The following is a 19,049-nucleotide window of genomic DNA, read 5'->3' as shown; positions in this document are numbered from 1 at the left end:
TATTCTGTGGCAGTCCACGGAGAGGCAGCTGGTTATTCACACAGTGGTACAGGGCTTGTACATTAATATGGCTCTTTTGAAGTTATGTCTGGCTCAATTTGCAATTATCAGAACATACTGAAAGAAATAAAAGTTGGATTGAGTATTTTCTTGAAGTTATTCTGTAATGTGTGGACTAACAACTGGTCTGCTATGCCATAATTTGCTGCGACATGGTTTGTGGTGTGCAAATGATGGAGAACTCTGGCTCTCTGTTGAGTAATTACCATAAAAATTTATGTTGGCTTAAAAGTACTTATCCTCAGAAAGTCCCTGTTCCCTCCTTTGACTATAAAAAGATTAAAAAGAGTAACTGATACAGTCATTTAACTTCTTGATGACTGTATTAGTCCTGTAGATCCTGCTCAATTAAGATGGTAATGCTGCTGCTGATAAAATACGAGTTGGCAAACGCACACCAGCACCAAATGTATTCCTGCACTTGACATGAAGAAAGTGTGGCTAAGGTTAATCATAAGGAAGTTCTAGTTAATATTAGCTCTGGAGTGAAGTAGAAGCAATGTACATAAATTAGTGTAATACAGAGCAATTTTCAGAAAAAAAACCCTAAAATTTTATTATTATCTCCCTGTGAGACTGCAATTTGTAATTTGCACTGTAATTCCATCAGCTGTCTTTTCTGCTTCTGTGCACAATCAGATATAGCGTCACTGTGTCATTAAAGAAACAATTATTCTAACAACAGAACTAATAAATGCCTTCTGTTAGATGCAGGATTTAGCCAGCAAACACAAATAGACCTTTAATGTCACCCACTCATTCATGAATTGCCACATTGTCATTGTAAGCCACAGGGTGGAGAAGAAAAAAAGGGAGACAGCTAGAAAATGCAAAATTATCCTTCATGGGAGTGAAGAAACTCTGACTATTTAAAGACGTTAGTCAAAACCTCTAAAATTAGCAAATATTTAAATCCCACATAAATTCCATATTTAAGATTGTAGGATTGAATATTTAATGAGAATTTGGTTGAACAGATTTTTTTTCAGGTACAGTACATTATATTTCCTACTTATTCATAGCCTTCCTGTGTTAACTTGGACAACTCATACAGCGTTTGTGTACCTCATTTCCTCAGGCTTATACTTTTTGGGTATATTTTACAGCAGTATTTCCCATTCTTATCTGGGAACTGGAAGCAATTTAGCAAGCGTCCGTAGAGAATCTAGAGATGCTCTGTATGGGCAGCATAACACTGCTGTTACGATGAAACATAGGAACCTGAGGATCCTATAACAGCAATTGCCTTTTTTTTTCCTCACATTCCCCAAATCAAAAAGCAGATTATAGGGAACAGCAGGCTTAGCTGAGATTTTTAACTGGTGTATAGTTAAAATTACACTGCAAAATTAGACTAAATTTCAAATGTCAGTTTTTAATTTTTTAATTTCTTTTTCTGCAACTGTTTGGTAAACATTAGTGTAGGAACACACAAAGTAGAAGATTTTCTGTAGCACTCATCATTACACTAGCTAGGTATCAAGCCCAGGATCTAAATGCAAGTTGTTGGCTAAAGCCTCGTAGGCAGTCTTGCAGTCACACACTGATTTTCACATACATTCATCTACTAAGTTGGGCTTAAGTTGCTCCCTAGGAATATGAAATCAGTTTAGCCTGAATTCAGTTGTGTTGTTTAAACTAGGTTTTAAGAATGTAGGTTTGAAGATTTAGGCTAATGATATCCCTTCAATGCTAGTTGAAATTTCATGAATGCCAAATGTTCTAGAAGGTTTTTAAATGAGTTGACTGGCTTCCAGGAGAGTCATAGTGAGGTGTGAGGGAAAAGTAGGAAAACATCTAGCCAAAAGTGGTATGCCTTTTCTTTCTTGTATGTGTTTATATATACATTTGATCTATTTTGCATATATGATCCGTACCTGGCTGCCACCGTTTGAGCAGCCACCGTTGATTCTAGGGACAGTGGGTGAGGAGCTACATCCTTTTTTGTATTTGGACAACACCTGATATTATGGGATACCGACTGTGATTTAGCAATACCAACTTACAACCAGTAGTAGTAGCAATGTTGTCCACAGAAGTTTTGACAGCTTAATACATTTCCTCCACTCCAAATCAATCAAATTCCACTTCCTCAGTGTCACTTCCCTGTTGTTTCATTCAACCTCAAGTCAAAGAGCAGGCGAAACCTTCACAAGGCCCTAAAGGACCATAGAAAGTCATCGTGGCAACAACAGCTCCATAGCTTGTGGTAATTATTCCTTTCTAAAAAGACCATTGGGGAAAAAGCAATATTCTCTGAGTAAGTAATTCTTCATTACAGACCCACTAAAGTAGCAGGTGTTTTCTATAGAGGTCAGTGGGATTTAAGCCAGGCACTGGAAAAGGACACCTGAAGAGCACTAGTGTGGAACGGGGAACACTAAAATCATTCAGTGATTAAAAAAAAGGAGCTGTTGCCCTGTACTGCTTAGTCACTGTGTGTGCTGGCATGTTTGAGATGGGTTACTTTTTATTTTTCCTTCTCTTTACATCAGGCATTCAGTTTGAAGGGTGTGTAGGGAAGTGAACTTTCGAGATGATTAGTCATCTGTAAAGTTACAGTCTTCTACTTTTAGTAGGATGTGAGGCAAAGTTTTCCAGAATTTGGATTCATCTACACAGGGATCAAAAGGGACTCATCTGCAAAGGAGGATGAGGTAGGCATTCAGGTTAGGCAGAACTTCCATTTAGGACCCATTGTAAAAGACACCAGTTTTGACATAGCTAATACAACGATGAATGGAAATCCTGTGAACTATACTTAGTGTTTCGTATACAAAGTGGTCTATTATTCAGTGTTGCCTTTAAGGTACACAATCCTGAAATCATTGAGGAGAAAATGTGGTCTTTCTACATTTGTCCACCAACTTTAAGTTTTCTTGTCTATGTTACAATTAGAATGCTACATGTGGAGTCCTTTATCATCAACATAATTTTTGTTCTTCCCACTCTTGAAGTTTAAAGTAGAAGCTGAAAGCTTATGTTTAGTTTTTCCATTTAATTCTTAATAAAGAGATCTCTTTCTTTGAAGCATCCCCACTTTCTGAGCTTTATAGACCTATTAATCAATATCTGTGCAGTTCAAGCTACTAAAAAATAGAAAAAAAAAGGGGCGCAAAGTAGTCAGGAAGGAGGGGAGTAGGTGCAGAAGGGATGAATGAAGATGCACAGCACTGCACCCCTGAGAGCTCTGCACTTTGCCAAGCACCATCAGCAAGACATTTTCATAGCAGGTCTTTGCTACCTAGTGGAAAATACAAAAATAATAAAACATGTTTTTACAAATACATTAACAACAAAAAGAGAGCCAAGGAGAATGTCCTTCCTTTATTGGATGCGGGGGGGGAAAATTGCCACCAAGGATGAGGAAAAGGCTGAGGTACTTAATGCCTTCTTTGCCTCAGTCTTTAATAGTCAGACCAGTTATCCCCAGGTATTCAGCCCCCTGAGCAGGAAGACAGGGACGGAGAGCAGAATAAACCCCCCATAATCCAGGAGGAAGCAGTTAACAACCTGCTATGCCACCTGGACACTCACAAGTCTATGGAGCCAGATGGGATCCACCTGAGAGGGTGGATGGGATCCCACCACCTGAGGGAGCTGGCAGAGGAGCTTGCCAAGCCACTCTCCATCATTTATCAGCAGTCCCGGTTAGCAGGGGAGGTCCCAGACGACTGGAGGCTTGCCAATGTGATGCCCATCTACAAGAAGGGCCAGGAGAAGGATCCGGGGAACTACAGGCCTGTCAGCCTGACCTCGGTACCGGGGAAAATTATGGAGTGGTTCATCTTGAGTGCGCTCAACAGGCATGTGCAGGCCAACCAGGGGATCAGGCCCAGCCAGCATGGGTTCATGAAAGGCAGGTCCTGCTTGACCAACCTGATCTCCTTCTACGACCAGGTGATCCACCTAGTTGATGAGGGAAAGGCTGTAGATGTTATCTACCTGGACTTTAGTAAAGCCTTTGACACTGTCTCCCACGGCATTCTCCTGGAGAAACTGGCTGCTCATGGCTTAGGTGGGTGTACTCTTTGCTGGGTAAAGAACTGGCTGGATGGCCGAGCCCAAAGAGTGGTGGTGAATGGAGTTTACTCCAGTTGGCAGCCGGTCACAAGAGGTGTTCCCCAGGGCTCGGTGTTGGGGCCAGTTCTGTTTAACATCTTTATCAATGATCTGGATGAGGGGATCAAGTACACTCTCAGTAAGTTTGCAGATGACACCAAGTTGGGTGGGAGTGTTGATCTGCTTGAGGGTAGGAAGGCTCTGCAGAGGGACCTGGACAGGCTGGATCGATGGGCCGAGGTCAATTGTATGAGGTTTAACAAGGCCAAGTGCAAGGTCCTGCGCTTGGGTCACAACAACCCCATGCAATGCTACAGGCTTAGGGAAGAGTGGCTGGAAAGCTGCCCAGCAGAAAAGGACCTGGGGGTGTTGGCTGACAGCCAGCTGAATATGAGCCAGCAGTGTGCCCAGGTGGCCAAGAAGGCCAATAGCATCCTGGCTTGTAACAGGAATAGTGTGGCCAGCAGCACTAGGGAAGTGATCGTGCCCCTGTACTTGGCACTGGTGAGGCTGCACCTCGAATACTGTGTTCAGTTTTGGGCCCCTCAGGACAAGAGAGACATTGAGGTGCTGGAGCGTGTCCAGAGAAGGGCAATGAAGCTGGAGAAGGGTCTGGAGAACAAGTCTTATGAGGAGCGGCTGAAGGAACTGGGGTTGTTTAGTCCAGAGAAGTGGAAGCTGAGGGGAGACCTTATCGCTCTCTACAACTACCTGAAAGGAGGTTGTAGAAAGGTGGGTGTCAGTCTCTTCTCCCAAGTAACTAGCGATAGGACGAGAGGAAATGGCCTCAAGTTGCGCCAGGGGAGGTTTAGATTGGATATTAGGAAAAATTTCTTCACCAAAAGGGTTGTCAAGCATTGGAACAGGCTGCCTAAAGAGGTGGTGGAGTCACCATTCCTGGAAGAGTTCAAAAAACGTGTAGACATGGCACTTCGGGACATAGTTTAGTAGGCATGGAGGTGTTGGGTTGACGGTTGGACTAGATGATCCTAGAGGTCTTTTCCAGCCTTAATGATTCTATGAAAACTGGTTGCTTTGTTTTCAGCCAGGGTGTTCTAGTCTAGAAGGAATCCCATTTTAATTTAGAATTCTCTGAGTTTTTATCTGTTCCAAGAGGTTAAATCTTGGAATTTAAGCAAAGATAGTGCTACAACATAAAAAATAATGACTGCTATTCTGTACAACTGGTATGTCAGACAGGAAAAAGCACAGTCCTTCAGTGCATGCAGCAGAAGCCTCCATTCATCTATACTTGCCAGTTTGCAAATGTTACTTCAGACGAATTTACTCCAGATCAGGGAAAAGGTTTGGGTTCTCATCTTGTTTAAGCCCCACAAATGTAAACACTGCAGAAAGGCCACTACCACATTTCTCTTGCATACACAAGTTCGAGAACTGCCCAGCACTTTACAGATGTGGACACTGCAGAGTGATGCCGTTACTGAAGGTGCACATCTTCCAGATCAAACATGTTTCCTGGTTTTTGCTGGTTTGCATTTTTATAATGAATGGTTTTGTTTTAAAATATAGAAGAGACTGGACCTTGTGGACAAGAGCATCTGTGTTTTCAGTTGGGACTCTTTTTTTTTTTTTTTCAATGGTCTCTTCTGAGGATTGCTTTAGTTATCCCAGAAACAAAAATTTTGCTAAAACGAAGCTGACATTTGCTACAGGAACTTGAAGCAAACTTTAGAAGGTGAGAAAATGTCAGGTTAAAAACCAAAAGCCTAATACTTCCTATCACCCTGACAGCTATCAGTGACCTACTATACAGCCCTTAAAAGATATGCTTCTCAGGATATAGTACGGCAAGCTATTACCCACAATGCAACTAACTCATTTTGCAACTCCTATGCAATGAAAAAACTTCCTTAACAAATGATGTATCTTACGAACAGATACAATAATTTTGCAGCAACCCCTCTGCAGTAGTTTCCTGCAGCAGCTGTTCAGCATTGATCTAACTGATTTCCCTCAGTGGCTAAAGATTAATAACCTACGCTAATTAGCTGTATCTGCTATACGAGGTACTTGGCACCACGTAAATGTAAAAGTCTCCTAAGCACTTCAGTTTCACCCATAGTTCAGTTCATGCCATTTATTCACATGCGAAAGTGTAGTATCTGTATAAATGTCACAGGCAGATGAAATGATGGAGCATCTCTGCTTCCATCCCCATCGAGGGAAGTACTGCCAGCAGCTTCAAAAGGCTTCAGATTTACCAGTGCTACAGTCCACACCGTGCAGCTGCAGACTGCACGGGGTGGCAGCTACGACACCCGCAGTCTATTCCACCCAGCCCACCTGCGACAGAAGGGGGAGTTTCAAGAGGCAGAAGACAAGCGCGAGGTTGGTAGCCAACAGTCCTGTGGTAGGAGGCAGTTGAACTCACAGGACCTTGCTGCATCCCTTTAATTATACTCTCCCAAATTGTCACAGAGTTACTTCCATAAGTTATACCTATAGTAAAATACTATGCAATAGGTAACAAGGAAAAGAAATAGCAAATATAAATGTCCTTATATATTCAAGTGTTACGAACATGTTTTCTGGTACTTTGAGGCTTTATGTCATGCAAGTGTATGTCCAGTGAATAGGGGACATCTTTATAGCCTGCACAGTTAATTTTGTCTTTCTGTATTTAAAGTAGTAACAGGGAGAGCACCTCCTTAGTATGAACTGTCCCAAGGGATTTCTGTGCCCCAACAAATACTGTGGACATCCTTTCTCTCTTTTTTAAAAGCAAAAAAAACGCACACTACCAGAAAAACCAACCACCCCTTCCAGCTTCAAAAAGAGGTATCCGTTATTTATGCCTATTCTACTACCAGTTTCTCAGGCACTCTAAGGAACTGCGAAGTGAAATAACTAGTAGAGCTCAACAGCCAGCTGGCAAAAGTGAAAGGCCTCTAACTTCAGGGGAAAAATATTGAGGAAATGCCCAGTGTTTCAACTAAAGTTAGGGCTAGCTCTAGACACAGCCCAAGCAACTGAATTACTCTGGTGGTTAGAAACATTTACAATTAAGTTTCCAAAGTCTCTATTCATAGACAAGGATTGATGCAAGGACGCATTCCGTAGGCTGTCTGCTTTAAACTGACAGGCAGTAAGCTTCAACTATTTACCTGCAACAATGCAGAGGCATGCATGGACACAGATCTGTTGACTTCCATCATCACCTCTTGACAGTCCTACCACAGGTTTGCAAAATGCCTTTTAATGAAATAAGGGCATGTTAAAATAGATTAATATAACTTGCTAGCTTCTTCTCCTGCTTCCCCGTAATCTAGGGGAGGAGAGAGTTCATGGCTGTCTATACAGAAGGGTAGATGCACCTAAACTACAGTGGTTCATTTGGCATGACTAATCTAGCTGAAAGAACACAGAATGCTTTTGCACCTTGACCTGAGTGTTACTTGCTTTTAAGGTAACTCTTCCACATGCCACTAGCAGCTTAACACCTTGTCAAAATCTCAGAGTAGGGCTTCTTCAGGTTTTACCACAGAACATGAAATACGTCACCTGTAACACAGTTTTATTAAAAACAAACGAACAAAACCTGGTAGCTTGGCTCACTTTTTCCAATAAAGTGTGCATATTAGGACACATCAGTACTAATTTTGGCTAAACTGAAATATGATACAAGGTAAATTCTGGAACAGCTGCAAAATGATAAGACAAGATGTTTCATTTTAACAAAATTGGAAATTCAAAATAATATGTTCCATTTTTTCTGCCAAACTGTTCACAATTTAACACAAACTGAAAAGCTAGTCCCTCTCCCAAACCCTAATATGAATCTCCGACTTCTTCCTTCTCCCCACACTCAGTTGAAGACATGAAAAAATGACAGTATGTACTTCTTCTTCTTCTTCAACATCAACAAGGAAACAAAATGCATGACTAAACTACTTTTTTTCTGGATGAAATCTCCAAAGTTTAGTCTATTGCCTTCAGATTCATATGCATTCCATATAACTCAAGGCATATTAAGTTAGGACAGTAGTCCCCTTACCCCTCCTTTCTAGCTGATGGAAAAATAAGTGAACAACGCAATGCTGAAGGGCTTCTCCCCCAGTGAGAAGCCTAAAGTTAACTGGGGCCATTCTGACGTACTGGGACTTTCCTGCAACAGCTGTAGCTACACTCAACACAAGAGCTGTTGGTGCTTTTGCAAACAGTACTAGCTACACTAAGAAATGTTGGTAAGAGGACCAACTAAAATACTTAACATCAGACATTAATTTACATTTGAGCTCTCAGCAAGTCATCTCTCTCGATTGTTATTCTGTAGGAGAAGGGATATATGTTTAGAGATACAATTTTCTAAACAACTAGTCAAGCCATTACATGATCAGCAAGACTCACGTAGACTCCTCTCCTACTGAGTCTTCTGCCTCCCCCGTAACCTCAGCTGCTTCCCGCACACCCCCACTCTCTCCTAGGCTTCCAAGAACACTTCCCCTCCCTCCTCCTCTCACCCGTGTACCCAAACTACTGATTTGGGGTTGCTTGGTTTGGAGCTGCATGCATCCTGACCCACCAGCACGGTAAGAGCTGAGACTTTTTTCAGTCTAAGCACAAAATCTTGATGTCTCTCAGAGGAGTTACCGGCAGCATGAGGTTTACTAGTTTTAACATATATTTTGGTAAGGCAACAGCTTCAAAGAATGTTTAGAGATACCAAATCCCACAGTCTAGCTTGGTAATGAAATGAAACTTCCCTTTAGAGAAGCTGCCAGCTGTAGTTAAGACACATTACAAAAAGCCTTAATCCTAAACCTTTTTATAATTAGGTATTGACCTTTACATAGTGACCAAAACTAGTATTAGTCTTCCCAGAGTCAGAGATATTTAGCTGCTTAGAAATAAGGTCAGGACGCTATTTTAAGTTAAGCAATGCCACTCTCCCAGGCCCTTATTTAGACATACTTCTCTAAAAAAAAAAAATTGTTGCATCTTCATTTACTTTGACATGACCTATTAGAGAGTAACTGCCAAAGAAAAATGTTACTGTCTTGCAAACAACTCAACTGTATTTTTTCTGTGCCTTACTCTTCAAGTGTTGCACGCTATCAGACATCTTCATGATAACCCCCCCCCCAAAGACAAAACAGTACATAGTTTTAACAGCCAGTATGCAAGTAGCACCTAAGTATGTAGCATACAGAAGTCGATTCAAGCATGAACAATTAATGGGCTCTTTTTATTTCAGTAAAACTAAAGCTTACAGATTCTTAAGTCATAACCATTCAGAAAGACACCCATAAAAAGTTGTATTAATAAAAACCGACAGGCTTCCAGGCCTCTAAAATATTTCAAACATAAACTACAATAAAAGATATCAAATGTTTACATTACGGTCTTGCTGCCTTACACACCATCATAAGAAGTGAACAAACACATTCAGTAACTTCAAGCGTACCATTAAAAAAACCCCACTAGTAAGTGCTCCAGTTTTCTGTACCATACAACTTTATTTCAAATTCACATCTTTCTAGGCAATGTATCCAAAATATTTGACTCAAGAGTACCTTTAGACTGTAAATATTCTGAAACAGGGTATCAAGCTTTTCCTATCTCCAAACAAAACTTCAGTTTTAGCTCATGTTATAAAAAGCTACCATGTGGAATGTGACAAGTCATAATGTGAAATCAAAGTGCTTTAGTTCCATAGCGCAGACAGACACTAGTGGGTATCCAGGCATTTGTCAATGCATCTCAAACACCAGAGATGTTTGCTCTGTTGCACCCCACCTTGCAAAGACCTTTGGACCGTTATGGTGAGATTTCATTAACTGACAGCTAAACAGTATGAGTGGACCAACAGTTTCACTTTGATACTTCAAATAATGAGTTAAAATGAGGCATCTTTTTACCATTTTTCAAGTTCCCTTAGTAATTACCAAAGTTCTAGTGTATTATGCAAGATAAAACTATGTTCCAGTTAGTCTTTTAAAATCCAAAGTGTGCTGTATTCCAAATCCCAAAGCATCGAAACCCTCAAATTATTACCCCAGACACCAACAGCTATCTAAGACTCAGTATTTTTGTGCAATTTTTTGCTAATTGCATGTGAAGAGACAAACACTTCACCCAACAGTTCATATGAACGAACTATAAACTCTCAAAGCAGAAAGTTACTTTAATAAGGTTTGGACATAGGTAGTTGCATGGAATATGTGCTCAATTCAGAAGTGGCCATGTTGCAAGTGTTCAGTCAGAAAACTTCCTTTCTACAGAAGTCTAAAAAGCTCTTTATCTTCCAGAGTGAAGGAAGTTTAAGACTTAGGCATTTAATTCTCTTCTCTGTTACAAAAGAATTAGCTCTACAGTATAATTCGTATTATTATTTCCCCCCGCTTTCAGACACCCCATTTTTGTACAAGTTTACAACTTAAACGGGAAGGGCTGAGGGAAAATTTCTGGTCCTGTCCCTCAGACGTCAAGACAAAGTGCTTTGCAAGACTGATTTTATCCATCACATTTGTGGCAACCAACCCAAAATGAAGGCACATGAAATCTATAATAATATAGCTTATAAATTATAAACTAAAGCTGAACATCTGTATAATTTCTAGTCTTTTTGCACAAAAGTAATGACCAGGACCTATGCAGAGATTAAATTTTTTTTTTCATGTAACTTTTCCCAGAAATAGTTAAGTGTTGCTTGCATGCCTATGTGAATACTGTCATTTATTAGGTTTTGACACAAAGTGCAGAAATCGGTAATTTATCTGCACGGGAAGTCTGAAACCAGTGAATCGCCAGCACTCCCTTCCTCTGTCGCTACAAGAAATGTAAGCCACCAGCAACAGCTACAGAGAGCTGTTACCTCGAAAGCACACAACTCCCAGCAGCAGTTTCCCTGTGAGGTGTCCTAGAGCTTGTGGCATGCATTTAATCAGTGTTTCAGATTTGGATTTTAACACGTCAAAGCCTATCTACTTTTGGTTAGTTACCGGCCAGACATGCACATACATTCTGCGGAAGCCAACTCAAAACATGCTTTGACAAATGTTGCATTGAAACTGGCCATACCTTAACTTCTAAGCACAGATGAGCTTCTACCTTGAGCAGCATTCAGGATCCAGGGTCAGCTCAAGAACATCATTCTTAAGGAAAGCTGAGTCTGGGTACAAATCTGCCTCCTAGGCTTCACTGGAATTGCTACCTTTAAAGCAGAGAAACAAGATTCAAGGTTTCTGAAAGCTTTAGCAGACGGATAGGCTCGTCAATCAGATTAAGACTTACTAGGTTGTTGAACAACAGTTCAAAGCCTTGGTTATCACTTCTTTAGAAATACAGGTTTAAACGAACGCAAACACCATTGCCATCACTTAACTAGAATACGTCATTATACTGCTTTCACGCAGGATGATAAACAGGAATAGTTTCAGAGTTCTGGGTATTCACCTTGTGTGTGAATTCATACCCCCACCTTTTTTTTTTTTTCTTTTTTTCTTTTTTTTCCTATTTCAGCACAAAGTCAGCTGAAGGGATTGGCACACAAGTTACTAGCGAACACAGACCTGTAGCTATTACATTACAGGACCATATTAGAGTTTCATGAAGATTTCATGCAATGGTGTCTGTGCTCTTTTCTAAAAGAGAGTGACTTTCACAGGTAGCACATACAACACAATTTTCTGATTTTAAATGCAGTGAGTTACACAAACAGCATTAACAAGAATTGACCAGACTTAATAATGGGAACTGCGCTAGGTCTGGCACTTGAGAATTCACAGTGATTAAAATAAAATTGCTTTGCCTAAGACAAAACATAAGATACCAAATATATAAAAAGACTCTTTGCTTCCATCATCTTGTATTAGTATTCCAACAGCAATAAGCAAGCTCAGTAGTACCTCAGACAGCAGAGACTTCTGCACGTGGTTAACTTTATTGTTTGCAGTGCAATGGATTTTTTTTTTTTTTTAAATATATTCACGATGTCAAATCAGGCAATTTTCAATGCATAAAGTCAACACAGGCTCAAGTCTTTGCTGGATTGAAGCTTGGATTCTGACAGGAAACAGTTATCTACCATCTCATTTTGGGTACCCAACTCCACACTGTGCCAGGTGGTATTGCTGTTAAAGAGAAACTTAAAAAGTATACTTGCATATTACTGAGGTGTTCTTCTGACATAGCAAGTTGTTTGTAAGTAGTTCATAGTACCAGTGGATAACGTAAGAGTAGAGCAGTTGCACTTTTCTTTCCCCCACTCAACTCACTAATCCTAGTAGATTCACAATGACAGGTTTCCCATCCCAAAGCCTGCCTTTAGAGAGAAAGGAGCACAGCTTTTAAACACCCCAGCGTTTCTCAACACACCCGCTGCTTCTCATTTCAGCACCAAGGGCCCAGCCGAAGCAGCTGCTCTCGGGAGTTGTAAGCCACCAGAGCCCCGTTGACCCACGGGGCTCACTGACCCCACTGAACTGAGTTAAAGCAAGATACTGGGGACCCACCTCCCTGGAGTACACGAGTCTAGATGAGCACCCACTTGTACCTGCCTCACCTTCCGCGCTACACCCTAGGGCACTTCGGTCCGTGTGCCCACCTCCCAGACCTCCTGCTCCCCGGCCTTATCCAAAGACATTGGACTTCGGCCTGAGCTTGAACGACGCTTTCAGGGATTTCTCCTCATGCTCTTCTTCCTCGGTGTCACCGCGAAAGGAGGGCGTATTGTGGATGATCTGAGTCCTGAAGCGGATCTTATTAAGCCGAGGCTTCATCCGCCCGCTGCCGGAGGCTTTCCTGGTCATCTCCTTGCCCTTGCCTGGCACTGCTGCCCCTTCGGTGCCCTCAGCTTCCTCCCCAGTGCTGTGATGGTGGTGATGGTGGGAGAGCCGGTAGCTCATGAGGTTGGAGGGCAACACCTTAGAGAGCCGCCAGCGCCCGCTCCCATTGCCAGCAGCCCCTTCCTCCTCCTCCTCCTCCTCCAGGGCCCCCACAAGGCTCCGCATGTCCCCCGAGGTGCCCTGGTGCAGGTACTGCGCAGCCTTGCGCCCGCTGTAGTCACGGATGTCCACGTCGGCGTCGTAGGCTCCTACCAGCAGCTTCACCACTTCGGCGTGGCCGTGCATGGCGGCTATGTGCAGCGCAGTGTGCCCGCCGCTGGTGCGGGCGTTGATGTCCACGGGCAGCTGGTGCCGCTGGGCAAAGTTGACCAGCGTGGCCAGCAGCTCCTGCCGCCCGTGCTTGGCGGCCCAGTGCAGCACCGTGAAGCCGGTGATGAAGTCCCGCTTGCAGAGCAGCGCCGGCTCACAGCTCAGCAGCCCCTCCAGGCTCTCCCACCGCCCGTCCGAGGCCGACAGCATCCAGGCGTGCTCCAGGGGGTCCAGGGCCACGGCGCCGGTGGTGCTCCCCTCCTCCTCGGCGGAGGACGAGGCCACCGAGGCGCTGTCCGAGTCGCGGCCGCGGGCCCCGCCGGGGAGGGCGCCGCGCTTCAGCTGGGGCGAGCCGCCCCGCGCCGCCTCCCGCAGGCTCCTGCGGCCGCCCCCCTGCGCCGCCGCCCCGGGGGCGCCCTCCGCCGCCCCCGCCTCCGCCGGCGGAGGCCGCCCCGGGCCCGTCGCTACCGCAGCCTCCTCGCCGCCTCCGCCGCGCCCGGGCAGCGGCCCCCGCCGGGAGCCCTTCCGCTGGCCTGCGCCCGCCGCCGGGCTCGGCCGGGGCGGCTCGCCCCGCCGCCCCGCGGGCTGAGGGGGGCTGCCGGCATCCTCGCCCGCCGGCGGCGGCGCCTCCTCAGCGCCCGCCCGCGGGGAGGGCGGCGGGCTCTGCCGCTCCGCGCTGTCCCCCACCACCGCCGCCGCCGCCGCCTCCTCCTCCTCGGGGGTCAGGGCGGCCGTGGGGGGCTCCGGGGCGCAGAACCGGCGGCGGAGGTGCACGTACTTGACGCCGGTGCCGGGCTCCTGGCGCACGGTGGCCACGGCGTTGACCAGCTCCTTGAAGCGGTGGCGGGCGGCGGCGCGGCGGCCGGGCTCCGGGGGGCTGAGCCAGTCCCGGAAATGCTCCAGCAGCTCCGCGTTGCGCGCCCGCCCGCCCCGCGCCGCCAGGAACCGCACCACCGACTCCTGCCGCAGCTCCGTCGGCTCCGCCATCACCGCCCCTGCCCCATCGCCTCGCCTCGCCGCTCCTGCTGCCACTGCCGCCGCCCGAGCCCCTCCTCCCGGCGGCGGCATGCCCCGGCAATCACTGCCGCGGCGGCGCCGCGCCACCCTCCGGCCGGGCGGGGCCCGCACGGCCGCCCCGCGCCAGCAGCGCCCGCCTCGGCGGCGGCGGCGGCGGGGCGGCTACTCGGCTGCCCCCGCTCCTCCCCCCCGCGTGGGGCCGCCGCGGCCCCGCCCGCCCGTGGCGGTGTCTCTGCCCGGCGGCCGGGAGCGCCCCGTCACGGCTGGCGCCCGGGAGCGCGCCCTCTCCCCTCGGCGGCAGCTCCCTCCCTGCCTCTCCTGGCGGGGCTATGGCCGCCTCCCGTGCCGGTCGGCAGCCGGTAAGTCCCCTCCGCGGTGCGGGAGCCGGGAGGGGCGGGCGGGGGGCTCCGCCGACCGTTAACCGCCGCGGCGGCCGGTGGGCAGCCCCTGCGCGGGGGGTACCTGGTGGTAGGTGCCAGCCCGGCGCGGCTCAGGGGACGGGCCCGGCAGCACCGGCGCCAGAAGGGGAAGGAGGGCGGCGGTTGCACCGTGTGGAGAGGTAGAAGTGCCGCTGGTACCGAGCTGCCTCGCGAGGGGGCCGGGGGTTGCCGCGGGTCGGTGCTGGAGCAGCCGGCGGGGTGCCGGGGGTCAGAAGGGAGTGCGGGGCTTAGGTTAGCGGGCGAGAGAGAGCCTTGCCATGCCTTCTAGTTCCCGGAGCTGCCAGGCTTTTAAAAAACTTGTTAAAGGCTCTTGTTTTCAGATGTCGCCTTTCTTAGAGCTCCCATAGCATATGGCACATTTCAAGTAATGAGTTGAGTCTTGGCTATTGAAGAAATACTTTTCTTACGCGTAACGCACAGCTGTCAGCTTTATGCTTTGAAGACATTGAACCCATCCACACAGGAGTGGTGGAGCATTAGTTCCCTTTTTGAGCATGAAATAAATCGAGATTCATTTATGACCTGAGTTTTCTGCCGTGTTTTACATCTTGGCAATGCAAAGCACAGAAGGGTTCTAGAAACAATGTGGAGCGGAGGAATCTGGGGAAAAATCCTCCACCCTGGCTGTGTAGTTAGCTGCTTTTGCATTTTCTGGTAGCAGAAGGGTAGATAAAGTACCTGTCTCTGGTGATTCGTGGCTCATTCCTGCCGCCCTGCTGTTACACCTCAGTTACGCCGGTGGAGCTGTGTGTGAAGCTGCCCCGTGAACTGAAAAAAATGGAAAACAGCTGTTACTCTTTTGAAGTTTTCTTTTCTTGGAGTGATTGTCATCCGGGGCAGTGTCTTGCTCTGCTTCTCGATGGGACACCCGAGGGAGCAGCGTGGGAGCGAGCGGGAGCGTGGGAAGGAAGAGGGGCTGCTTTGCGTTCGGGTGCTGAAAGAGTTATTTGTTGGGCCATTGTTGGAGCCATCACAGGGCCCGACCACGTCCCGGCCAACCTCGGCGGAGGGTGAAAGGGCTTCATTCATGTGCCCCCGCCTGCTCACAACTTAGCTGTTGAGCATAGCTTGCTTTCTGTCGGGGCTCCCGCCCAGAGAGCTCCACTTCACGCGTACTCTCTTTAAGGCCTGTACGAATCCTTTGCAGTTGTAGTATAATGTAGTGCAATGCATTAACTTTATATAAGCTTTCTCTCTTCATACGTATCATGTATATATAGCTAGGTGGAGAGTCAGTACTTCACAGACTGGCTCTCGTGGGAGACCAGAAAAATGTGGAAAGAAGAAAACTTAAGAGCCAAAGTACAAGAAACAATATGAAATGTTTTTGCCGCTTTATGTTTGTGTGAAGAGTGTGGAGAGATGCAGTAAATCAGCAAAAGTGAGCGAGAGCGGGACTGAGGGGCCACTAAGCGGATGGATTTGGTGAGGGAAGAGAGAGAAGCATGTACATGGAAAACTTGACAGACAACACTAAAAACAGGGGTGTAACATAGTTCCGTAATGGAGGAGGGTGATTTGGTATTAGGTTTGTAAATGTAAATGATGTAAATGTAATGATGTAAAATATATTTATATTGACGTCAAATAACATTTCCTAGTTTAACACAAGCTGTATAATTGTTAAAGTGTTTCTTACTACATTGTGGGAGAGATTTTGTTTTCAGTTGTTTTGCAAAAGAAATGTAAAATCACTCTCAGAATGCAGCCTGACCTTCTTCTATAAATCTGTTTACAATCAGACTGCACAAAGTCTGAGGTGCAAGTATTTAGTACTTCTGATTTTTGAAAACTCGACTTCTGGGAAAGTTCTGGCAGCCATTGCCCCTGTACAACAGCACACAGTGCTCGTCATTGATTAATTAAAAAGGAGGAAAAAGAATCCTTGTTGCAGTGAAAGAGGCCTTCTGATAGCATCCGCCATTCTCGCATCCAAACCAGCATTGCTTTCTCATTTGGACAAGTAACATCAACAACAAGGGGCTGATATGGTCGAGGGTGAAGAAGACTGACTTAATTGCTCTTCAGGAAACACAGTGCTAAACTGCAACAGGCACAGTGCAGCCAAAGAGGTGCAGATCTTCCGAAAGTGACTGCAGTTGCAATATCAGTACCGATACCAGCACGAGTGTTTTTCTGTGTCAAGGTCATCTCAGAGTGCGGTGCCAGATTTCAGGTTCTTTCTTTGTTTTTCCTTCCTTGAAAACGCACAGGTCAAGAGAGGCCTTTCTGTGCAGACAACAAAACCAAACGCTTTCTCCTTCTGTGTAGCAGTAGCTGATCAGTCCCGTCTGAACCAGCACTGTCGTCATCATCCTTTGCCTGGCACATGGCGTACCAGCTGTGAGGAACTGGTGCTTTTTTATTGTCAAGTCTTTATTCCCGACCTGCTGCCTCTTGCCACATCTATCCATAAGCAGCAATGGAGGAACAGGTACTACATGTGCTAGATTTTCAAGTTACTTAAACGCCTGTCGGTGAAGAGAGGCCTTAATGGCATTTACAAATGAATATGCTGCTGTCTGAGAAATTACCTCATCATAACTGGAAAACTAGCAAAGTGTCTCTGCTTGTTTGTTTGTTCCTAAATACCTCAAAATACAGTCCAGAAGTTGTCTTCAGTAGCAGCCTGCACATCATGCCCCTGTTTATCTATTGACAAGGCTGTCACTTTTTCCTCTGCCCATCCTGGGTAATTTCAAGGCATTCAGGGAGATTCTGTCCTGCCTCAAGTTTCTTCAGACAGAAACATAGGGCAAAATTGTCACTTTTTTTTTTTTTTAGGTTTCCTTCCAAAGTCTCTCCATATATACGTGTATGAAGGAAATCTTGTGTGACCTATGGTTTAAGGCAACTTCAGCTGTCTTGTGTGTTGAAGTGGGCTAGAAAAGGAAAATAGTTGGTGCACCAGAATGCCCTGTAAGAAGTCATTTGACAGAGATGAGGGAAGAGTCCTGGGCTTCTGATGTTTGGACCAATCCCTAAAAGTTGTCTACTGTTTCTGTCAGACTGAATAAATTACCTGATAACTGTGAGTGAAATTGTCAAATGAGTTTTCATTGAATCGTCTTTTGGCCAATACTTCTTTTTTTCTACACACCTTTTGGGGGGAATGTTTTGTTCCATACTTGACTTCTGTGTGTTGCTTTTTATTTTATAGAATAGACTGATGTATTAATTCCATGTGATTTTTAATGTATCTCCTTTCTTACTCTGCATCTTCGTGGACTTTTCTTTCTTTGTATTTTTTCTGCCTTATCCTCCTATATTTTCTGTTCTCTTCTGTATTATTTTGCCAAGGTTTCCTTTCTGTTCCCTCTACTCATCCCATCTGTTCTCCGTCTCTCTCGCGCGCATGTATCGTCATCAAGAGACGTCAATGGTATGCATGCCTACACCACACGTCTACATTTTAGATTCTGACTGCCCAAAAATGGAAAGTATTTTTATATTCACTTCCAAAATCTGTTTAGTTTCCTACTTACCTCATGTGTTAGGAGGCAATAGCAACATTGATATTTACTGGATTAAATGTAACTTAGGTTATTAGGACAGCAATTGACTGTAAGAGAGTAATGCAATTAGTTATTGGAAGATTAAAATAGATTTTTTTCTGGGTTAATGAACGTCCACACCTGTTCATGATAGTGGAAAACTCAGGGCTCTGAGAGAGTCGTGTTTGGAGTGTCCATGGGCACGTTAACGTGTTGCCATCCGCCCTTGTGGCTGATGCCCAGGCATCCTTCGCAGCCCCTGTGCACAGCCTGCGTAGCCGCCTGGGCCTGGCAGGACCCTCACCTCCTCCCTCAGTGCATGAACATTGATTGCTTTTTTTCTTGAAGCTTTGGAGGGCGAATTTCAGTCAGCTCTACGAGCAGAGTGGCAAGCTAGTTATTTGCCTGGACTGGAAGTCTGGTTCTGCAGGAAGCTTATGCAGAGAGGTGCGGGTAGTCTGAGACACAGCTTTTGCTGTGAAATGGCCCAGTCTTGTGCAGTTTTAGCCTGAAATAGGTGGCAAATTTAAAAGATAACTAATTTTTTTTAGTTTGTTTCTGAAAGAAACAAACCAATGTTTAAATGTTAGTTTTGTCTCAGACAATGATTTTTCTTTGCACACTGTTCTTAATGGGCAAGACGACTTTATATAAACCAATATACTTGATTAACTGAATTTGCAGAAATCCAGATGCAGCTCTGTGAAAGCTATCCTACCAATCCTTTGAAAAGGGGGGGAGGGAAGGAGTGAGATGTGATTTGAACCATCTCAAGCAATCTATAGCGTGCTATTTTCGTGAGAGTAAGAATTCTGAGAAAGCAGTGAGAAACAGGAAGTGTTTATGGGAATATTACAGCT

The 19,049-nt window shown here is 45.5% G+C and overlaps 2 protein-coding genes across 2 annotated transcripts in view; one reads left to right on the top strand and one right to left on the bottom strand.

Annotated features, from left to right (window-relative positions):
• Positions 1 to 12,713: 12,713 nt before the first annotated feature.
• Positions 12,714 to 13,843, bottom strand: SOWAHC (sosondowah ankyrin repeat domain family member C). The gene is made up of 2 exons (XM_075496183.1): positions 13,813 to 13,843; positions 12,714 to 13,771 (listed from the first exon to the last, which is right to left on the bottom strand). The coding sequence occupies exons 1-2, from the start codon at positions 13,841 to 13,843 to the stop codon at positions 12,714 to 12,716; spliced, it is 1,089 nt and encodes a 362-aa protein (XP_075352298.1).
• The window catches only part of SEPTIN10 (septin 10), a 32,256-nt gene continuing 26,745 nt past the window's right edge, over positions 13,539 to 19,049 (top strand). The window contains 3 exon segments of the mRNA XM_075525192.1: positions 13,539 to 14,305; positions 14,307 to 14,520; positions 14,522 to 14,614. Of these exon segments, the coding sequence (XP_075381307.1) occupies positions 14,133 to 14,305; positions 14,307 to 14,520; positions 14,522 to 14,614 (480 nt within the window). The 5' untranslated portion in view covers positions 13,539 to 14,132.

The sequence above is a fragment of the Mycteria americana genome, chromosome 1, assembly GCF_035582795.1.
Source record: "Mycteria americana isolate JAX WOST 10 ecotype Jacksonville Zoo and Gardens chromosome 1, USCA_MyAme_1.0, whole genome shotgun sequence".
Classification (NCBI taxonomy): domain Eukaryota; kingdom Metazoa; phylum Chordata; class Aves; order Ciconiiformes; family Ciconiidae; genus Mycteria; species Mycteria americana.
Note: the sequence above shows the minus strand (reverse complement) of the source record. Positions and strands in the feature narration are given on the sequence as shown.